General features: G+C 44.2%; 1 protein-coding gene across 1 annotated transcript in view; it reads left to right on the top strand.

Annotated features, from left to right (window-relative positions):
* LOC118375180 (X-linked interleukin-1 receptor accessory protein-like 2) overlaps positions 1-23,355 on the top strand; it is a 310,436-nt gene that overhangs the window by 274,320 nt on the left and 12,761 nt on the right. Inside the window, exon 7 of the mRNA XM_052507131.1 lies at positions 19,809-19,938. Coding sequence (XP_052363091.1) covers positions 19,809-19,938 — 130 coding nt within the window. The remainder of the gene's footprint in view (positions 1-19,808; positions 19,939-23,355) is intronic.

Below are 23,355 nucleotides of genomic sequence, written 5' to 3' on the forward strand. Positions count from 1 at the left end.
TAATCAGTGGACACCACTCGTTTGTATTACAGCACACCTTTCATAAGTGTTTTCTTTACGAAAGTAAAGTTTTTTTTAAAGTATTATTATTATTGCTAAAAGGTACTGCACAGGTGTTAACATTTTTTTGTTGTTGCAAGAGATAGCACTTGTATAGCCTAATAAAGTAGCAGAAATGTGCAGAAAGTAGTTTTGAATGCATTTTATTGAAGGGAAAACAATAACAGTCTTTTTTAGCAACATAGAAGGGATTCTTCTTATATTCTTATATTCTGTACAATGAGTTCAACTACAGAATACTAATCTTCTCCCATTTTTTGAACCATTGGCATCTCCTCCTCTTTCCTGCCCCGCCTGCAGCCTCAGGTGAATCAGGACAGCTTTCACAAGCTCTGCAGAGGCTGCTGTGCAGAGGATGTGCTCCCTTCTTTGTATGTGTGGGGTTACAAGTGCCTTTCTCCTCCTCTTCTAAATCATTGTTCTCTTGTTCCTCCTGAACATCTGAAAAATCTGATCTACGACCTGTTGGGCACTGAAATGTGCCCTCGGGGCTTCAGCAAAGAGAGAACTGGGGGACTGTCATCTGCATCACCTTTATAGCCTCTCACTGCATTCCCCATTAGAAAAGAATGCTTTCAATACATTTTTATTTTGTCTGAAATTGTTTTTATTTTGTCTGTGAACTTGAAAACAAGAAAGTTTTAGTTTTGTCTGAGCTCAATCAGTAGCACACAATCTCAGTTTCTCATTGTGTATGTGTATGTGTGTGTGTGTGTGTGTGTGTGTGTGTGTGTGTGTGTGTGTGTGTGTGTGTGTGTGTGTGTGTGTGTGTGTGTGTGTGTGTGTGTGTGTGTTTGTGGTGTGTGAATTATTTTATAACTGCAGGGTCAAAAATGACCCTAAGGCAATCTTTGTACCCTGGTGGTGTACAGCTTTCATAGAAATATGAACAAAGGCGATGTTTCACTTTTTCTAACGTTGGGGTCACTCTAGGGAAAGTCATCAAATTTCAAGTTGAAAAAAAATATTTAAGGGTTTTTTTTCTGCTTTTAAACATAGTGGTGTGTCATTTTTTAACCTTAAGACAACACAAGGTTTAAGTTTCCCTGCATTAAAGTCCCCGGCCACTAGGAGCTCCGCCTCTGGATGAGCGTTTTCCTGTTTGCTTATGGCCGTATACAGCTCATTGAGTGCAGTTTTAGTGCCAGCAGCTACAGAAAATTCAGATTAAAACCCTCTACGTAGATAGAGTATCTCATGATAAGCTGTAGACCACACTACCTCAGGCGAGCAAAACCTTGAGACTTCCTTAGATATCATGCACCAGCTGATATTTACATGCATAGGCCCCTGCCCCGTGTCTTACCAGAGGCCACTGTTTTATCCTGCCGATAGAGTGTGTAACCCGCCAGCTGCACGTTCTTAATGTCGTTGTTCAGCCACGACTCGGTGAAACATAAGATATTACAGTTTTTAATGTCCCGTTGGTAGGATATATATGTGCTTTCAGTTCGTCCCGTTTATTTTCCAGCGATTGAACGCTAGCTAGCAGGACGGAAGGCAAAGGCAGATTAGACACTTGTCGCCTGATCCTCACATGGCACCCTGATATTTCTCCACAAAATCTTTGTTTCCTTCTCCAGCGAATGACGGGGATCGGGGCCTTGTCGGGTGTCTGTAGTATATCCCTCTTGTCCGACTCATTGAATTAAAAACTCTTTGTCTAATCTGAGGTGAGTAATCGCAGTTCTGATGTCCACAATCTCTTTTCGGTCTTAAGAGACATTAGCAGCAACATTATGTACAAAACAAGTTATGAACAACGCGGGGTGGGTAAAAAAAAATAACATGGTTGGTTAAGAGCCGATAAGACGGCAATTATTCATCACAATTGTGTTGCAATAAAAACACAACCCTCCCCAAAGCGAATATAAAAATAAAACTCCCCTATTTTGACCCCTGTGGCCCCTGTGACTCAGCGGTCTGAGGTAGGGGTGAAGGGGGCTGAGGTCTGGGGCTGGGGTTGTGATGGTGCAGCTGAGGGTAACGTGCTGAGCGCCACAGCAGGCAGCGAGCACAGCTGCAGCCGCCCGTGCAGATGGTGACTTTGCATCTCAGATGTTTGCTTCCTGGCTGCCTAGGAGGCTGTTTACTGCACCGCTCTCTAGCTCTCTGCACATATGCCACGGTCAGATTGTGGGGGAGAGAGCTTCTCCGCAAAAAAAAAAAAACACAAACCAAGTGTACAAAAATATGTATGAAAATGTACAGAGAGTGCTCGAATGTCCCACTTCTGTTGGCCCATTTTGTCAACAGCAAAAGCCTCTCACCACCAGCGCCTGTTGGAGTACTGTAAACAGAGGCACTGGAGGCTCTGTTTGTGTTGTGTGTTAAATTAGAGATGTGCCTTTCTGAGCAATGCTCGTTCGAATCAATGCCATCTCACCCCTGGTTGACCCTAATCCACAACGCTAGACACATATGCCTCAAGCCATGCATTGTCTGCCGTCTGCCTGCTGCATGGCCCTCGTATCACATTGCTGTTCTGTTTGAAGTCCTAACTCCGGTCGACCCGGCTGTAAACTCATGACCCCGTTTACAACATTATCCATATCACTGACCTCGCAGCTCTCATCTCCCTCTGTGTCATCCTTTCATCAGCATCCCAGCCGGGGCAATGTGGGCAGGCTGTTTATCCTGCCGACAGGTTTGTGTTTTTATCATCGACTGCAAGAGATTCACCTGCATAAGACTGTATCACAGTAGTCCGGTATTCTAAATATGTGTTTCTTTCTTATCATGAGTGTATGCATGAGATGTAATTAGAACAATAAGCACTATTAAACAATTATTATGCCCGGTGTCCCTCTCTCTTTTTCTCTCTTTCTCTCTCTCTTTCTCACGTTCTCTATGTCTCACACTCTCTCTCTGTCTCTCTAAGGGTTAAAGAGTGTTTTCTCTAAGTGATAGAGCATGAATATTAGCAATTTAACTTTTATTTCATGAGCAAGTCACCAGGATAATCTGGGCTACTACACCAGAGTTGCAGCACCAGCCGGTCCCCACTATTCGTCATTTGCCAAAACTCCCTGCATATCCCCAACTGTTTGGCAACCTCTCTCCTCACTCTCTCCAGAGGTACAATTGCAGAACTGCAGAATTAATGCATTAAGTAATCGTTGTTGGGCAAATCAATTTACTTCCACAGAAACCCTCTGTAGTCACATATCTGGTAACTGTTGGCTCAACATTAGATTATTTATATTCTCTCTCTCAGATTAATGTTTATTTCTCTCTCTCGCTCCCAGACTGTCTCCCAGACACTCAGGCATTTCTCTTCTGGCTGGCTCTCATTTCATATCAGACATTTTTGCACTTATGAATTATGGTCCCACCAATTATTCAAATATGGTCTCAGAGAGGATTAAATCCCAACCACTTGCACTTTGGAGGAAATTATCTTTTAAGTGGAATAATTTGCTAAATTGCCCCATTTAACCTCAAACCAAGGTTTATTTCACGTTATTGTATATAGTAGTATGTCAAATATGTTGATATTGAACACGTTAGGATGTAGTAATATGTATTACGTGTCTAGGATTATTATCTTGCTCGTTAAAAGATGCCCTATTCCTTAGATGTGATGGTTTCATCCTGCAACCTCAACGAAATAAGACTTTTTCTAGGGAAAATTATTTGAAAGTGTTGAGTTTATCAACCGATTGTGTGAACAAACATCTCCAAATGCCTGAGAGGGTTTTCCCTTTTAATTACTTGGCTTGAACGTATTTAGGTTGGGAGATTCACTACTTTTTCCCCCTCCGCGGTGTCATAACAATTATGCTAATGAGGCTTGTGAGTGGTGACTGGTCTTCGTTAATTTCCCCCGTTGTCTGCTTGTCTGTGGACCCGTCTCGTCTAGTATGAGTGAGCTGTGTGAGCCGCTCTATAGGATACTGTGTGGGGAGGACGTGCAGTCAGATTCCAACCGAGGCAGATGTTGATTTCAGCATGCCAAATCCTGCACAATTGATTGTCAGAGCCGAACGTGTGGATGGAAGGGAGGGTGATACTGCTGGGATGGGTCTATTGCTCTGAGCAGTGGTTTTTGCTGCTGGCTGCTTTCATGTTTGACTTTGGGTACTATCAGCTAATCAATGGCCCTAAGTGAACAGATGCACAGCATTCTGCCTGTTAAGGGAGAGACCAAAACAACATTTGCCAAAGTCAATTTTAGTTATCTTACTCATCCCCCTCTCTACCTGCATTCCCCTATAGATATGCCTGCAGTATAAATAAACTATCTTGTTTAAAAAGTGTACCAAAATCCATTATGTTACGATGCTTCTGTTATGGTGTTGTGGCAGATTGATTAAAAGTATATTTCCTTTTTAACATGTTCATCTGAGATACATTTGAGTTCCTCCGCCCAGTCCTTCCCTCTTGTCCCATGGTCCCAGTGTCAGAAAGGCAGCCAGGCGGGGAGACACTGATCTCAGCTGTTTGTAGGCACCTGTCTGTCTGCTTGGCCATGCCTCCTGTGACTCTGGACTGACTCAGTCATTCAGGTGCCTCATGGCCATCTGGGGGCTCAGGGTTATAGGATAGCCGGGTAGTTCCCCCACCATGCCCCTGAACCCGGCCGTGCCCTTCACATGCACACAGCACACCCATCCCTGAGCCCTCTGACTAACAAAGTCTACTCTCCTTCCTAACTGACTACTATCCGCCATATGCCTGTTTATTTATGGCCAGGTCGCAATTGTAAATGAGAACTTGTTCTCAACTTGTCTACCTGGTTAAATAAAGGTGAAAAAAATAAGTAATAATAATACAATTCGGAAATGTTTATTTTTTGAAAGTGTCTCGAGATATGGTTTTCCGAATGACAGCAATTCCATTATGTATTGCATTCAGCTTCCTGCTCTGATAAGCACAGGACTACTGATTGTAGTCGTACTGTCAGGTAAAGGAAGAGGTCATATGACGTTACCGACCCTCAACTCATCACTATTAAGTTATGTAAGGCCAATATCTTATATTTGATACATACAGACACAGGTCCATTATCGACTATGTATGGACAACACCCAAAAAACACTGCTTGCATCCCAAATAGCACCCTATTCCCTTGAAAGCGCACAATGGGCCCTGGTCAAAAGTAGTGCACTATTAAAGATAATAGGGTGCTATGTGGGACACATCGACTGACTACTGACACAACATGGCCCACTTGATATCCTATCACAGTCCTCCTCCATCTCTCTAATCAGGCCAAGTGGCCCTCTAGACTAATCACAGCTAATTCAAGATGAAAAAGTCCCTTTTGATTAGTTTGCAAAGACGATCCTCCGAGGCCAAGGCTAAAGGAGCTGGGGTTGTAAAGGTAGTGACTGACATGCAAGGACAGCAGGAGAGGTAGAGGAGCTTACAGTGCCATTCTGATAGATCCAGGCTGTTGACTTGGACTGTTGACTCGGCCACATCCCCACATCACCACTGTCAAATGAAGCCAAGGTCGTCCCTGACATGACACTGCCTTACCTGGGCTGATACAGTACAGGATGAGCGAGTTTCACCCCCTACGTTGCTCTGATACCAATATCTCCTCCTCTTGCTGTACAGTACACCAACCCGCCCCCACTCCGGTCGCCATGGTGCCCTTGTTTTTCTGAACCACCATTCAATCCTGCAGTAGACCACCCACTGCATAGAGTCAAAGTGAAACTGTCGGGGGCTAATGGGGAAAAATATATCCAGGCATTTAATTGCATGTACAGTTGTGTGAGGTTGTTGTCAGGGAAATGGCTGGGAATGGCAGCCAGTAAATCATGTCAGATTACAGTGCACCAGAGGGCATGTTCAGTATGGTGGATATATACTCACAAGTCATAAATCTCTCTCAACAAGATGCACACTGAGTATACCAAACATTAGGAACACCTTTCTAATATTCAGAACAGCCTCAATTCGTACTCCACAGGGAAACCCAGCAGCGTTGCAGTTCTTGACACAAACCGGTGCACCTGGCACCTACTACCATACCCTGTTCAAAGGCACTTAAATATTTGGTCTTGCCCATTCGCCGTCTGAATGGCACACATACACAATCCATGTCTCAATTGTCTCAAGGTTTAAATATCCTTCTTTAACCTTTCTCCTCTTCTTCGTCTACACTGATTGAAGTGGATTTAACAAGTGACGTCAGTAAGGGATGGTCAGTCTATGTCATGGAAAGAGCAGGTGTTCTTAATGTTTTGTACGCTCAGTGTATATGGCAGCAATTTTTACTGACTATATGCTAAAAATGTAGTAATGCTATCCTTAGTATCCCTCTATGTAAAATGGTACTCAAATGCAAAAAAGATACTCGGACATAGACATCATAGAACTGATCAAGCAACAGTTTTATGTTACAGTATGCAGAGAGAAAACATTACAGTGAACATTATGAGCGTCACTGCACTAAGATCCACGACGAGCAATAAAATGGTCTGTCTTAATTTAGCATTTAATGCGGCCAAGGCCATTAAATTGGATGTTAATATCTCATCATTATATTGATAGCAATGATTATGCAGATTGCAGTCATCAACAGATTGTATTAATGAGTCATCTTGGGGTTATTGGCACCATCAGCGGTCTTCATCCTCTCTCTCTCTCTCTCTCGGCATGACTCCCCATTTCAAATAAGGACTGGTTGTTAACAGCGGTTGAATTTTAAAACCTAGGCATTGTAACAGATTGTTTCATGGGCAAAAATAATTGCAGAGGGAGACAAGAGTTGCACAATTCATTCTCTCTCTCTCTCTCTCTCTCTCTCTCTCTCTCTCAGCTAGAATATTGGAGTGGCAAAGGCTACCTTAAGGGGAGAATTAGACTTTACAAAATCCTGTCAAAAAAAAATATTCAAAAGTATGAGTTGGTTGGCGCCTGCGAGACCTGAAACACAGCTGCACTGTGCAGTGTTTGATTAAAGACCTGCTGTGCTTATGCTATTGTGTGCTCATAGTGGCCCATGCATGAGGCAGACAGTCATCAATGCAGTAGTACAGTATAAAGAGGGTTCCATTTTGGACTGGATATTGTTCTAGAATACGTAGCTGACCCAGCGGTTAAATAGCCTGATGTGTTTGCAATTATTATGCGTTGTGGTCCATGGAAGGGCCTAGAGGATTTGACCGCCGTGTTCTCACCCTGTTATGGTTATTAAAATCATCAACCTCGTCTTAGTGTGTTAGAATCGCTCCATTGGCAAACGTTTTCTAGGCACACCGCCCAGCCCCAATAATTTATTCTTCGGCGTTAACAGGGCACTCCCCAGGATTCAATTTAGCTAATGTGGTGGCAAAATATTTAGAGGTGGAATTAGTGGGTCTGCTCATTAACCAAGGTGATTAAGAGGTGTTGCAGCCATTGTGATCTTCTCTATCCATTCCTCCATGATTTTATTTAAAATATAACATTTCAATTATCTGAAATAGTTGCTTTATGATGGTAAAGATTGAAAAATATTGCAAATGTGTCGATTCATTCCACACCCTTTGCCATCTACTGTACCATCGACAACAGTGCTATATTACTTTTCGATTTTTAGGAAGCTGCAGTTGAACAGATCTTCCCACATACTGAAAGAACACAATGAACAGGGCTTGTTTGGATTTGTTGGCAGCAGCACGTCTTGGCAGGATGTTCATTCCTCTATCAGTATTGTACTTTAAAGCACTTCATCATGTTTAGCATCCACACCTCTATTCTCACAATCAAATAAATAAGTAGCATAAATGTGTGCTCTACAGTGATTATAAATGATTTGGTCTTACACTCTTTATTCTACCTGGAACCAAAACGGTACTATCTAGAACCAAAAAGGGTTCATTAGCAGTCCCCATAGGAGAACCATTTAAATAACTCCTTTTGGTTCCAGGTAGAACCCTTTTGGTTCCAGGTAGAACCCTTTTGGGTTCCATAAAGAACCCTTTCCACAGAGGGTTCTACATGGAACCCAAAAAAGTTATAGCTGGAACAGAAAAAGTGTTCTCCTTTGGGTACTGGTGCAGAACCCGTTTGGAACCCTTTTTTCTTAGAGTGCCCTATACTTTGACTGTTGTTTCCCCATCAGACAAAATAAGAGTAAATTCCATAATGTTGTAAGTAACTAATCATCTCTCGCCTTGTAAGTGCCGCAGTGAATATCAGCAGAGCCTATTGTGTGATGTGTTCACTGCTAGGGTCCCACTCATCCTCTTTCACTGGCTTGATTCTTTCTAACTATCCTCTTTTAAAACCTCTCTGTAATATTTCCTCTAATGTCAGTCTGAGGTTACATCCCAAATGGCAACCTATTTCCTACATAGTGCACTACTTTTGACCAGAGCCCCAGGGGCCCTATAGGGAATAGGGTGCCATTTGGGAGGCAGACTGAGAGGATCCTTTTGTTAGTAAAGTTGTTGAGGAGTCAAATGAGCCTTTCAGAAATATTTGCATTTAATCAGCACATCTGGAGGTACAGGAGATGTGGCTTTGTCCACCTGGAGAGAGTGGCAGAAACACAGAAGAAATACAGAGGAATTGTTCCCATGCAACAATACCACAGCAAAAACAGAGCACCATTTCAAACATATGGCAATGGCACATTTTCAAATATTCCCTCATTCTCTGTTTGAAGCAAAATGGGGCCTCACATGGTTAGTTCACAATTCAGGGTGAGAGAGAGAGAGAGATAATTGTTTAAGGGTTGTTTATGGTTATGGTTGCCGTTAACGACAGGTTCCAGATAGCTGCACAGATCATCAGTCTCCAGACCTCTCTCGGCGTTGTCACTTCTACATCACAAAGTCATGTTGATTCTGATGTTTATTCAAACGACTTGACCTGTGACCGCTTTTGCTACCTTGTAAAACCTTCGGAGCCGTCGGCAAAGACTAACCTGCCACACCTCATTTGCCTATAGCTTTGTGAACATGGGGAGAGAAAACACACTCACACACTCCGCTGCCGAAAACAAAGTTGCAAAATCCAAAGTGATGCTTCCTCAAACAGCCTGGGGGGAGGTGGGTTGACTGACAGGTGGTGGAGGGGACAGGCAGGTGTAGACCGATGGTTAAAATAATTTATTTTACTACAAAAGCTTGTTTTCATGGATCATCCGAGTAGCCTAATCTTAGCCTTTGATTTCTGGCAGTGCCACCACGCTAACACCCAGCACAGGCTGACAGTCGGGAAGCAGGGATTACAGTAGATTGTCATACACATGGTGTTTGGAACCAACCGACGGCCTGTGTTTCTGTAGACACCCCTGGGCTGGATGGATGCAGTAGGTTTTTCCCTGTGATGCCAGGGGGCACTTAGCCTGCACTCAATAAACTAAACTACTTCTCCACCTGATCACACACCCAGCCTGTGATGTTGCTGACCCACCATCCTGTGTTGCTAGGATGGGGGAAGGCGGTGGGTTATTTGCAATGGGTAGTGGCTTTACACTGAACAAAAATATAAAATGCAACATGTAAAGTGTTAGTCTCAAGTTTCATGAGCTGAAATAAAAGATCACAGAAATGTTTGAAATGCACAAATGTTGTCCATATCTCAAATGTTGTGCAGAAATTTGTTTACATCCTCGTTAGTCAGCATTTCTCCTTTGCCAAGATAATCCATTCAATACAAAGCCACTCTAAAATGTGCAGATTTGTCATACAACACAATGCCACAGATGAATGCTTCCTTAAACTTGATACAATTGGCATACTGACTGCAGGAATGTCCACCAGAGCGGTTGCCACAGAATTGAATGTTAATTTCTCTACCATAAGCAGCCTCCATCAACGTTTTAGAGAATTTGGCAGTACATCCAACCGGCCTCACAACCGCAGATCACGTGTAACCACGCCAGCCCAGGAGCTCCACATCCGGCTTCTTCACCTGCGGGATCATCTGAGACCAGCCACCCGGACACCTGATGAAACTATGGGTTTGCACAACCAAGGATTTTCAGCACAAACTGTCAGAAACCGTCTCAGGGAAACTCATCTGCGTGCTCGTTGTACTCGCCAGGGTCTTGACCAGATTGTAGTTCTGTAAATGCTCACCTTCGATGGTCACTGGCACGCTGGAGAAGTGTGCTCTTCATGGATGAATCCCAGTTTCAACTGTACCGGGCAGATGGCAGACAGTGTGTATGGCATCGTGTAGGTGAGCGGTTTGCTGTCAACGTTATGAACAGAGTGCCACATGTTGGCGGTGGGGTTATGGTACGGGCAGGTATAAGCTATGGACAACAAACACAATTGCATTTTATCAATGGCAATTTGAATGCACCGAGATAGCGTGACGAGATCCTGAGGCCCATTGTCGTGCCATTCATTCGTCGCCATCACATCATGTTTCATCATGATAATGGACAGCCCCATGTCCCCTTGTCACATAATTCCTGGAAGCTGCAAATGTCCTAGTTCTTCAATGGTCTGTATACTCACCAGACATTTCACCCATTGAGCATGTTTGGGATGCTCTGGGTCAACAACATTCCACAGGCCACAATCAACAGCCTGATCAACTCTATGCGAAGGAGATATGTGAGGCAAATGATGGTCACACCAGATACTGGCTGGTTTTCTGATCCACACCATAACCTTTTTTTAAGGTACACTACATAACCAAAAGTGTGGACACCTGCTCATCGAACATCTCATTCCAGAATTATGGGCATTAAAATGGAGTTGGTCCCGCATTTGCTGCTCCAACAGCCTCAACTCTTCTGGGAAGGCTTTCCACTAGATGTTGGAATATTTCTGCGGGGACTTGCTTCCATTCAGCCACTAACATTAGTGAGGTTGGGCACTGATGTTGGGCGATTAGGCCTGGCTCGCAGTCAGCGTTACAATTCATCCCAAAGGTGTTGAGTTGAAGTCAGGGCTCTTTGCAGGCTAATCAAGTTCTTCCACACCTATCTCGCCAAATTCAGATATTAATCTGTCGGACTGGCAGATGGTGAAGCGTGAGTCATCACTCCAGAGAACGCATTTCTACTGCTCCATAGTCCAATGGGGGCGAGCTTTCCACCACACCGGCCAATGCCTGGTTTTGCCCATGGTGATCTTAGGCTTGTGTGCGGCTGCTCGGCCATGGAAACCCACTTCATGAAGTTCCTGACGAACAGTTCTTGTGCTGACGTTGCTTCCAGAGGCAGTTTGGAACTGGATAGTGAGTGCTACAGATAATTCTTACGCGCTACGCACTTGTTGCTCCTAGACATTTCCACTTCACAATAACAGTGCTTACAGTTGACCGGAGCAGCTCTAGCAGGTCAAAAATTGGACGAAATTACTTGCTGGAAAGGTGGCATCCTATAACGGTGCCAAAGTGAAAGTCATTGAGCTCTTCAGTAAGGCCATTATAATGTTTGTCTATGGGGATTGCATGGCTGTGTGCTCGATTTTATACACCTGCCAGCAACAGGTGTGGCTGAAATAGCCAAATCCACCAATTTGAAGGGGTGTCCACATACTTTTGTGTATATATTGTATCTGTGACCAACAGACCCATATCTGTATTGCCAGTCATGTGAAATCTATAGATTACGGCCTAATAAATTAATTTAAATGGACTGATTTCCTTATATGAACTGTACATTGTTTCATGTTGCATTTATATATTTGTTCAGTGAAGTTGACAATGTTTTAGATGGGCTGTGCTTTTAGAGGGAGTTTTGGATGGAATTTGGAGTGTATGTGTGTGTGTAGGGCCGTAACTACATATGAGGACACTGAAAAAGAAAATATAATAATCCAAATATATATTTTGTACACAATAAAGAAAATAAATGACTGGTCAACTGTCAAATATTGCTCCCAGCGTTGTACAAATCGTTCATATTCTTGATCTGACTGAGTTCTAATTTCGCCTTTTTCCGAACAAGTGGAAATATGAAAAGTGGTTTGTTCATTATGTTCTCCTGCGTCACAAGGCCCTCTCATGGCACAGCCCGAGGGGTTGAAACATGAGGTAATTTTAAAACCGTGCTGCGACTCCTGTTGCGTCTACAGACGCCCCCCCCTCAAAACAATAGTAGTTTATAGAAAGTATTCAGACCCCTTGATGTTTTCTACATTGTTACGTTACAGCCTTATTCTAAAAATTATTCAATTGTTTTTTTCACTCATCAATCTACATACAATACCCCATAATGACAAATCAAAAACAGGTTTCTATCCATTTTTCCAAATGTATATATCTTTTTTTAAATCACATTTACATAAGCACTTACTGTAGTACTTTGTTGAAGCCCCTTTGGCAGCGATTACAGCCTCGAGTCTTCTTGGGTATGAAGCTACAAGCTTGGCGCAACTGTATTTGGGGAGCTTCTCCAGTTCTTCTCTGCAGATCCTCTCAAGCTCTGTCAGGTTGGATGGGGAGCGTTGCTGCACAGCTATTTTCAGGTCTCTCCAGAGATGTTCGGGTTCAAGTCCGGGCTCTGGCTGGGCCACTCAAGGACATTCAGAGACTTGTCCCAAAGCCACTCCTGCATTGTCTTGGCTGTGTGCTTAGGGTCGTTGTCCTGTTGAAAGGGGAACCTTCGCCCCAGTCTGAGGTCCTGAGCGCTCTGGAGCACGTTTTCATCAAGGATCTCTCTGTACTTTGCTCCGTTCATCTTTCCCTTGATCCTGACCTGTCTCCCAGTCCATAACGCTGAAAAACATCCCCACAGCATGATGCTGTCACCACCATGCTTTACCATATTGACGGTGGCAGGTTTCCTCCAGACTTAACACAAGGCATTCAGGCCAATCTGGGTTTTATTAGACCAGAGAATCTTGTTTATCATGGCCAGAGTTCTTTACAGAAGGTGCCTTTTGGCAAACTCCATGCGGGCAATAATGTCCCTTTTATTGAGCAGTGGCTTCCGTCTGGCCACTCTTCCATAAAGGCCTGAAGTGCTGCAGAGATAGTTGTCCTTATGGAAGGTTCTCCTATCTTCACAGGAGAACTCTGGCGCTCTGTCAGAGTGATCATCGGGTTCTTGGTCACCTCCCTGACCAATGCCCTTATCCCCTGATTGCTCAGTTTGTCCGGGCGGCCAGCTCTAGGAAGAGCCTTGTTGGTTCCCAACTTCTTCCATTTAAGAATGCTGGAGGCAACTGTTCTTGGGGACCTTCAATGCTGCAGACATTTTTTGCTACCCTGCCCCAGATCTGTGCCTCGACATAATCCCGTCTCGGAGTTCCACAGGCAATTCCTTCGACCTCATGATTTGGTTTTTGCTCTGACATGCACTGTACTGTCAACTGTGGGACCTTATATAGACAGGTGTGTGTCTTTCCAAATCATGTCCAATCATCAATTTAATTTACCACAGGTGGACTCCAATCAAGTTGTGGAAACAGCTCAAGTATGATCAATCGGAACAGGATGCACCTAAGCTCAATTTTGAGTCTAATAGCAAAGGGTCTGGGTTTTTTCAAACCTGTTTTCATTTTGTCATTATGGGGTATTGTATGTAGATTGATGAGGGAAAAAATATAATTTAATACATTTTAGAATAAGGCTGTAACGTAACAAAATGTGGAAAAAGAGAAGGGATCTGAAAACTTTCCGAATGCACCGTGTCAGTCTATTGCAGTAATGTGGAAGGGCTCTGGCTAGTATTACTTAGCCAGCTAGAAGGATGAAGCAAGAAGATAGAGTTAAACAGAACCTACCTCATCAGATGCAAAAACAGGCTACTAAGTTCTCTTTGCTTTACAGAGTGTAGGCTACTGAGACAGACAGTGATGTGGCGCTCAGTGGTGAGGCTGAGGCAGGCTGCAATGCATGCAGGAGGAAGGAGAGGAGACAGAGAGAAAGAGGAAGCTATACCGCCTGCCTGGTGCCCAAATTGATAACGTATGTCGCGTTTGAGTTTGGAGATTAATGGATTCAGTTCAGTAATCCTGATGAGCCCTTCCCAGCTAGTTAGTTTATGCTGGCTAGCTGGCAACAACAGCAGCATGGCACAAGTTAAAACTTGTTAAATAAAGTGATGTTTATTTCAATGGGCGAGGGAGAAATCATTTTTAGCACGGGCAATTAGGTTTAAGTGCCTTGCTTAAGGACACGTTGAAAATTGTTTCACCTAGTCGGCTCTGGGATTTGAAAGAGTGACCTTTTGGTTATTGGCCCAACGCTCTTAACCGCTAGCCTATCTGCCGCCCCAGTTGTAGTATTGGTCACAGTCTGGATGTCCCCCTAACATGCCACATAACTAACGTAACGACAAGCCAGTGCGAGGTGCTTGCCGACGTGTGATTTGCTTCCCACTGGGCACCTGTAGGCTATCACATGTCACCAGCTGTAGCTAACGCCAATTTAACATTAACATTAGCGAGAGCAACAATTTAGTAAATATTTTCTCAATGCTATTTCTTTAACTGCATTGTTGGTTAAGGGCTTGTAAGTAAGCATTTCTGTTGTATTCAGCGCATGTGACAAATAAAATGGGATTTGATTTGATTTGAATTGCACTGTACAGCCTTACCCATGGATCTTGGGTCCATGAAATGTGGCATCAGCCTATTCGGCGACAGCCACAAGCTACAATTCTGAAGAGTTCATTTTGAGTAGGATAGCAGCCTACACGAGCAATAACTTGTAATATTGGTAGTAACCATCTGGATGTCACCGTGATACAGTCTACTCAGATAACATTTTATTTGTCACATGCTTCGTAAACAACAGGTGCAGGCTAACTGCTAAGGCTTACTTACGGGCCCTTTCCAACAAAGCAGACAATATTGCTCAATGGGTAGATTTTGCTTCGCAAGCTGCCAATACAAACACACTTGGCACAGTGTCCTTTACTCCCACTTGCTGTGCAGTAAAGGTGAAGTAGCTAGATAGTGCAGCCAATATCAGGCCTGGGTGACAACTAAAGCACACTTATTGTAGTGATTTTCACAGAAAATATAATAAAATTTTATTGGTCACATACACATGGTTAGCAGATGTTATTGCGAGTGTAGCGAAATGCTTGTGCTTCTCGTTCCGACAGTGCAGCAATATCTAACATGTAATCTAACAATTCCACAACAACTACCTAATATACACACATCTAAGTAAAGGAATGGAATAAGATTATATACATATTAAAACATTTTTTTAAAGGAATTCACCTTTATTTAACCAGGTAGGCCAGTTGAGAACAAGTTCTCATTTACAACTGCGACCTGGCCAAGATAAAGCAAAGCAGTGCGACACAAACAACAACACAGAGTTACACATGGAATAAACAAACATACAGTCAATAACACAATAGAACAAGTCTATGTATAGTGTATGCAAATGAGGTAAGATAAGGGAGGTAAGGCAATAAATAGGCCAAAGTGGCAAAATAATTACAATTGAGCAATTAAACACTGGAGTGATAGATGTGCAGAAGATGAATGTGCAAGTAGAGATACTGGGGTGCAAAGGAGCAAAAAAGAAATAACAGTAGGAGGTAGTTGGATGGGCTATTTACAGATGGGCTATGTACAGGAGCATCTGTGAGCTGCTCTGACCGCTGGTGCTTAAAGTTAGAGAGGGAGATATGAGTCTCCAGCTTCAGTGATTTTTGCAATTCGTTCCAGTCATTGGCAGCAGAGAACTGGAAGGAAAGGTGGCCAAAGTAGGAATTGGCTTTGAGGGTGACCAGTGAAATATACCTGCTGGAGCGTGTGCTACGGGTGGGTGCCTATATGGTGAACAGTGAGCTGAGATAAGGCAGGACTTAACCTAGCAAAGACTTATAGATGACCTGGAGCCAGTGGGTTTGGCGATGAATATGAAGCAAGGGCCAGCCAATGACAGCATACAGGTCGCAGTGGTGAGTAGTATATGGGGCTTTGGTGACAGAACGGATAGCACTGTGATAGACTGCATCCAATTTGAGGAGTAGAGTGTTGGAGGCTATTTTGTAAATGACATTGCTGAAGTCAAGGATCGGCAGGATAGTCAGTTTTACGAGGGTATGTTTGACAGCATGAGTGAAGGGTGCTTTGTGAAATAGGAAGCCGATTCTAGATTTAATTTTGGATTGGAGATGCTTAAGTCTGGAAGGAGAGTTTACAGTCTAACCAGGCACCTAGGTATTTGTAGTTGTCCCACATATTCTAAGTCAGAATAGTGATGGTGGACGGGCGGGCAGGTGCGGGAAGCGATCGGTTGAAGAGCATGCATTTTGTTTTACTTGCATTTAAGAACAGTTGGAGGCCACGGAAGGAGAGTTGTATGGCATTGAAGCTTGTCTGGAGGTTAGTTATTAACACAGTGTCCAAAGAAGGGCCAGAAGTATACATAATTGTGTGCATAGAGGTGGATCAGAAAATCACCAGCAGCAAAAGCGACATCATTGATATATACAGAGAAAAGAGTCGGCCCGAGAATTGAACCCTGTGGCACCCCCATAGAGACTGCCAGAGGTCCGGACAACAGGCCCTCCGATTTGACACACTGAACTCTGTCTGAGAAGTAGTTGGTGTACCAGGCGAGGCAGTCATTTGAGAAAACAAGGCTGTTGCGTCTGCCGATAAGAATGTGGTGATTGAGTCGAAAGCATTGTCCAGGTTGATGAATACAGCTGCCTAGTATTGTCTCTTATCGATGGTGGTTATGATATTGTTTAGAACCTTGAGCGTGGCTGAGGAGCACCCATGACCAGCTTGGAAACCAGATTGCATAGCGGAGAAGGTACGGTGGGATTCGAAATGGTCGGTGATCTGTTTGTTAACTTGGCTTTTGAAGACCTTAGAAAGGCAGGGTAGGATAAATCTAATCAAATCTCATTTATTTATATAGCCCTTCGTACATCAGCTGATATCTCAAAGTGCTATACAGAAACCCAGCCTAAAACCCCAAACAGCAAGCAATGCAGGTGTAGAAGCACAGTGGCTAGGAAAAACTCCCTAGAAAGGCCAAAACCTAGGAAGAAACCTAGAGAGGAACCAGGCTATGTGGTGTGGCCAGTCCTCTTCTGGCTGTGCCGGGTGGAGATTATAACAGAACATGGCCAAGATGTTCAAATGTTCATAAATGACCAGCATGGTCGAATAATAATAAGGCAGAACAGTTGAAACTGGAGGTGCAGCACGGTCAGGTGGACTGGGGACAGCAAGGAGTCATCATGTCAGGTAGTCCTGGGGCATAGTCCTAGGGCTCAGGTCCTCCGAGAGAGAGAAAGAAAGAGAGAAGGAGAGAATTAGAGAACGCACACTTAGATTCATACAGGACACCGAAAAGGACAGGAGAAGTACTCCAGATATAACAAACTGACCCTAGCCCCCCGACACATAAATTACTGCAGCATAAATACTGGAGGCTGAGACAGGAGGGGTCAGGAGACACTGTGGCCCCATCCGAGGACACCCCCGGACAGGGCCAAACAGGAAGGATATAACCCCACCCATAGATAGATATAGGTCTGTAACAGTTTGGGTCTAGAGTGTCTCCCCCTTTGAAGAGGGGAATGACCACGGTAGCTTTCCAATCTTTGGGGATCTCAGACGATACGAAAGAGAGGTTGAACAGGCTAGTAATAGGCATTGCAACAATTGCATAAATATATGGATGAGCAATGACAAAGTGGCATAGGCAAGAAGCAATAGATGGTATAAAATAGAGTATATGCATATGAGATGAATAATGCAAAATATGTAAACATTATTAAAGTGGCATTATTAAAGTGACTAGTGATCAATTTATTAAAGTGACCAGTGATTTCAAGTCTGTATATAGGCAGCAGCCTCTCTGTGTTAGTGATGGCTGTTTAACAGACTGATGGCCTTGAGATAGAAGCTGTTTTTCAGTCTCTTGGTCCCAGATTTGATGCACCTGTATTGACTTCGCGTTCTGGATGGTAGCGGGGTGAACAGGCAGTGGCTCGGGTGGTTATTGTACTTGATTATCTTTTTGGCCATCCTGTGAGATCAGGTGCTGTAGGTGTCCTGGAGGGCAGGTAGTTTGCCCCCGGTGATGCGTTTTGCAGACCTCACTACCCTCTGGAGAGCCTTGCAGTTGCGGGCAGTGCAGTTTCCGTACCAGGTGGTGATACAGCCCGACAGGATGCTCTCAATTGTGCATCTGTAAAAGTTTGTGAGGGTTTTAGATGACAAGCCATATTTCTTCAGCCTCCTGAGGTTGAAGAGGTGCTGTTGCGCCTGCTCCACACTGTCTGTGTGAGTGGACCATTTCAGTTTCCACCTTCTCCACCACTGTCCCGTCGATGTAGATAGGGGGGTGCTCCCTCTGCTGTTTCTTGAAGTCCACTATCATCTCCTTTGTTTTGTTGACGTTGAGTGAGAGGTTGTTTTGCTGACACCACACTTCGTGTGCCCTCACCTCCTCCCTGTACTACTGTTGTGTCGTCTGCAAACTTGATGATTGACTTGGAGGCGTTGCATGGCCAAGCGGTCATGGGTGAACAGGGAATACAGGAGGGGGCTGAGAACGCACCCTTTTGGGGCCCCAGTGTTGAGGATCAGCGAAGTGGAGATGTTGTTTCGTACCTTCACCACTTGGGAGCGGCCAGTCAGGAAGTCCAGGACCCAATTCCACATGGCGGGGTTGCGACCCAGGGCCTCAAGCTTAATGATGAGCTTGGAGGGTACTATGATGTTGAATGCTGAGCTATAGTCAGTGAACAACATTCTTCCATAGATATTCCTCTTGTCCAGATGGGATAGGGCAGTGTGCAGTGTTATGATGATTGCATCGTTTGTGAACCTATTGGGGTGGTAAGCAAATTTAAGTGGGTCTAGGGTGACAGTTAAGGTGGAAGTGATTTGATCCTTGACTAGCCTCTCAATGCACTTCATAATGACAGAAGTGAGTGCTACATGGCGATAGTCATTTAGTTCAGGTATTTTTGCCTTCTTTGGTACAGGAACAATGGTGGTGGTCAACTTGAAGCGTTGGGGACAGCAGACTGGGATAGGGAGAGATTGAATATATTCATAAACACACCAGCCAGCTGGTCTGCGCATGATCTGAGTACGCGGCTAGGGATGCCGTCAAGACCGGTATGAAAAATAGTCCCAACTTCGGCAGAGAAGTTTCAAATTCTAACTCAAGTTTCTAGCCACAAACATAAACTAGCTGGAAAGGGCGCATCAGGTCAACTGACTGAACCGACTGAACCGAATACATTGGTCTCAATTCTATTCTCGCTGTGCGACATACGTCATCAGTTTGGGCACCAGGCATGTCCGTATAACCTCTGTGTGCTCCATTGATGTCTGTTTGTGAGGAGCTTGATTAATCATGCCTAGGAATACAAACACTTTGTATTTTGAGAAAATATATATAATGTAAAGAGTTTATGATTTTATGCAAAACATCATTACAACTGACTGAACATTCGCTGATGCCATGTGGCAGTGTGAATCATTTATCATATTTTCCCCCTTTCAGGGGTATGCTATTACAGTTGTACAGATAATAGGCTATGTGTTTGTAGATCAACTGAGGTGAATGAACCTACAGCAGCCAAGGTGATAATGGCTGGGGTCATTTTTGCATGTTTTTGCTGTTCTCCAAATAGCATTTTCTGAACTGTTTTAGTTGTATAGAAATGCAGTAAATGAGCTACAACTTTCAAAAAATCCCCTGCCCCCTTTCCGGACCTCATTAAAACTCAAACCCTTGTTACGGCCCTGTGTGTGTGCGTGTGTGCGTGTGTTTGTGTGTTTGTGTGTGTGCGCGCGTCTGCATGAGCCGTGTGTACGTGTGTGTGCTTTCCTCAGTTCTCTCAAATAAACGCTGACCAGTATGTTGCCGTCCTTCCTTCCTTGTCATTCCAGGTATGCCCCTCAGCCTGGACTGTAAGGCCTTCTTCGGCTACAGCGGGGAGTCCAGACCTATCATCTACTGGATGAAAGGGGAGAAGTTTGTGGAGGAGCTGGCAGGCCACATTAAAGAGAGTGAAGTCAGGTACTGTATCTATCACTGCAAACTTTTCCTGTTTTTATTTTTCTGATGGTGGACATTGTGGTTTCTGCTTACATACAGATACAAGAGTGAATGTGACTGACAGTGTTACTTGTAGGAAGAAGAAAAAAAACATCCTCCCCAATATTATCCCCTTTCGGTCTGTGGAGTAATGTCTTGTGGGTGTGAAACATCATCAGGAGTCATTAGGAGTGTGATGTTGCCAGCGGCCACATCCTGTGCTGTCCAGTGTGAGGTATTAACGATGACTGACAGCTTATAATACCTCCATCGGCAGGGGGGAGTTCTGCTTCAATATCAGCCCCAGGATTTGTACTACAGTCTAAAGGGGCAGAAGCAAAATCTTCACTCGTACAATGAGAAATCATGTAACATTAATTTAACAAAAGCAGACTGCTCCCATTGAAAGTGGTAAGAGTGAGAGCTCCTCCTCTTGTTGGAAACGTTGATCTCCACAAAGAGAAGGAAGCTAGTAATTACCACATAAAGCTGTCGTGTAAATTGAACCAATACTACTAAATGACAAATAAAAGTCTCTCACCTCCCCAGCCTGGAGTAGAGAGAAGCATTTCAGAGTCATAAAGTACACAATGGATTTCAAAACAACTGAACTGACTCCTCCACACCAGAGCCCACCTCTACAATTAGACATCTGCTATCTAACGTTACTCCTGGCTCCCGCTCCTATCAACATCCAGTGTCTTCTCCCTGGACTGGCTAGGAACAATGCCTGTAACTGCCACCACATCCTGCCACACACAACCAAAACAAAGCCAACCAATTTTTCTCTCTTACTAACCAAACGAGGCTGGATGTCTACAGCTGTACAGATGAGAGCGGGAAGATACTGAAATTAATTATGAAAAGCTGATAAAAGCACTTGAATGGTCAAAGGGGGTTGAGAGAGAGGAGATACAGTGAAGAGTTATTATTTGTTGACAGGCAGACTGTAATTTTCCGTCTGCCTCAATATTGGTGAACGGCCAAGAATTATGACTAAGAAGGGAGAGTAGAAAAGGCTGCTTATTTAAGAGGGTCTAATAACCCTAAGAACAAAGGCTGTGCCAGTTTTCAGGATAAATATGTTTGGGAATTCATACAAAGAAGTCCAGATCAGGTTAGTGCAGTAAAATGCTCTGACCCAGTTTCTTTCAGCGCTCCTGGTGTACCAATGCAATCTGAGACAGAGGGGGAGAGAGATGGAGAGAGAGAGAGAGTGTGCATGTGTGTGTTTCGTGTGTGCGTACGCGCGCGGGCATGCACGTGTGTCTCTGTCTGTCTTTGCACGTGTGTGCCTGTGTGCTCGTGGGTGTTTGTGAGGATGTGCGTAAACGTATGCGTCTGTCCGACTGTGAATATTCTGGAGAGTTTTAGCAAGTGGCTCGTCATTCAGAATGACCTCTCACACTGCACAAATCGCCTGTCAGAGCCGAGCATCACATCAGTTGTTCCCACTGACACTGCAAAGAGCTGCTCTGTATTTTGGGGTGGAGGAGTTGAAGTGCTCCTGTGGGGGAGAGTTTTTTTTAACGCCGCAGACTGACCATGTCTCGTCTGCTCCGGTTTTGTTTTCCTCCAGCCAAGCGGAGGAACACTGCCAGGCAGCAGGCTCACTAACACCACCACTAATTACACCATCGCCTCCTTTCCCCCACTAGAAGCACGTCCTCCTTCCTAACATAGATGTACAGGTTCGGATGCCGCAGTGTCGCCCACATGGCCCCTGTCCCTCACTCCCCCATCCCTCCCTCACTCCCCCGTACCTCCCTCCTCCCTGAGCCATGACAGCTCAGCCCCCGCACTGCCGAGACACATCAATCTGCTGGCAATGGGCCATGGATTTGGCCCGAGACGGGGATTACCACGAATAACCCCCGTTCGCCATCCTGCGGACCGGCAGTACCACAAGTCAATCCAGGCCTGACAGACCCTCTAACCTCCCCTCCGCACAGCAAGCAAGTTGCCATAGAACGCCCCATCAGCCAGGCCTGGGCCGTCAGGCCGCCAGCCTCCCAGCTCTCCCCTGGATAAACATACAAGACCACGTGACACAGGCCAACCCAGGCTGCGAGATGAGGCTAGAAAGGGTGAGGGGTGGGAGGGTGAAGCATAAGGATACGCACATACATACATACATACATACACACATACATACATACATACATACATACACACATACATACATACATACATACATACATACATACATACATACATACATACATACATACATACATACATACATACATACATACATACATACATACATACATACATACATACATACATACATACATACATACATACATACATACATACATACATACATACATACAGTTGAAGTCGGAAGTTTACATACACTTAGGTTGGAGTCATTAGAACTTGTTTTTCAATCACTCCACAAATTTCTTGTTGACAAACCATAGTTTTGGCTGGTCGGTTAGGACATCTACTTTGTGCATGACACAAGTAATTGTTCCAACAATTGTTTACAGACAGATTATTTCACTTATATTTCACTGTATCACAATTCCAGTTTACATTCACTAAGTTGACATTGCCTTTAAACAGCTTGGAAAATTCCAGAAAATAATGCTTCTGATAGGCTAATTGACATCATTTGAGTCAATTGGAGGTGTACCTGTGGATGTATTTCAAGGCCTACCTTCAATCTCAGTGCTTCTTTGCTTGACATCATTGGAAAATCAGAAGAAATCAGCCAAGACCTCAGAAAAAAATAGTAGACCTCCAAAAGTCTGGTTCATCCTTGGGAGCAATTTCCAAACACCTGAAGGCACCATGTTCATCTGTACAAACAATAGTACGCAAGTATAAACACCATGGGACCACACAGTAGTCATACCGCTCAGGAAGGAGACGCATTCTGTCTCCTAGAGATTAACGTACTTTGGTGCGAAAAGTGCAAATCAATCCCTGAACAACAGCAAATGACTTTGTGAAGATGCTGGAGGAAACAGGTGCACTTCACAAAATAGATGGCATCATGAGTTAGGAAAATTATGTGGGTTTATTTCAGCAACATCTCAAGACATCAGTTAAAGCTTGGTCGCAAATGGGTCTTCCAAATGGACATTGACCCCAAGCATACTTCCAAAGTTGTGGAAAAATGGCTTAAGGACAACAAAGTCAAGGTATTGGAGTGGCCATCACAAAGCCCTGACCTCAATCTAATAGAAAATGTGTGGGCAGAACTGAAAAAGTGTGTGCGAGCAAGGCGGCCTACAAACTTGACTCAGTTACACCAGCTCTGTCAGGAGGAATGGGCCAACATTCACCCAACTTATTGTGGGAAGCTTGTGGAATGCTACCCAAAACGTTTGACCGAAGTTAAACAATTTAAAGGCAATGCTACCAGTGTGTATGTAAACGTCTGACCCA

This window comes from Oncorhynchus keta, chromosome 4 (genome assembly GCF_023373465.1).
Source record: "Oncorhynchus keta strain PuntledgeMale-10-30-2019 chromosome 4, Oket_V2, whole genome shotgun sequence".
Taxonomy (NCBI): domain Eukaryota; kingdom Metazoa; phylum Chordata; class Actinopteri; order Salmoniformes; family Salmonidae; genus Oncorhynchus; species Oncorhynchus keta.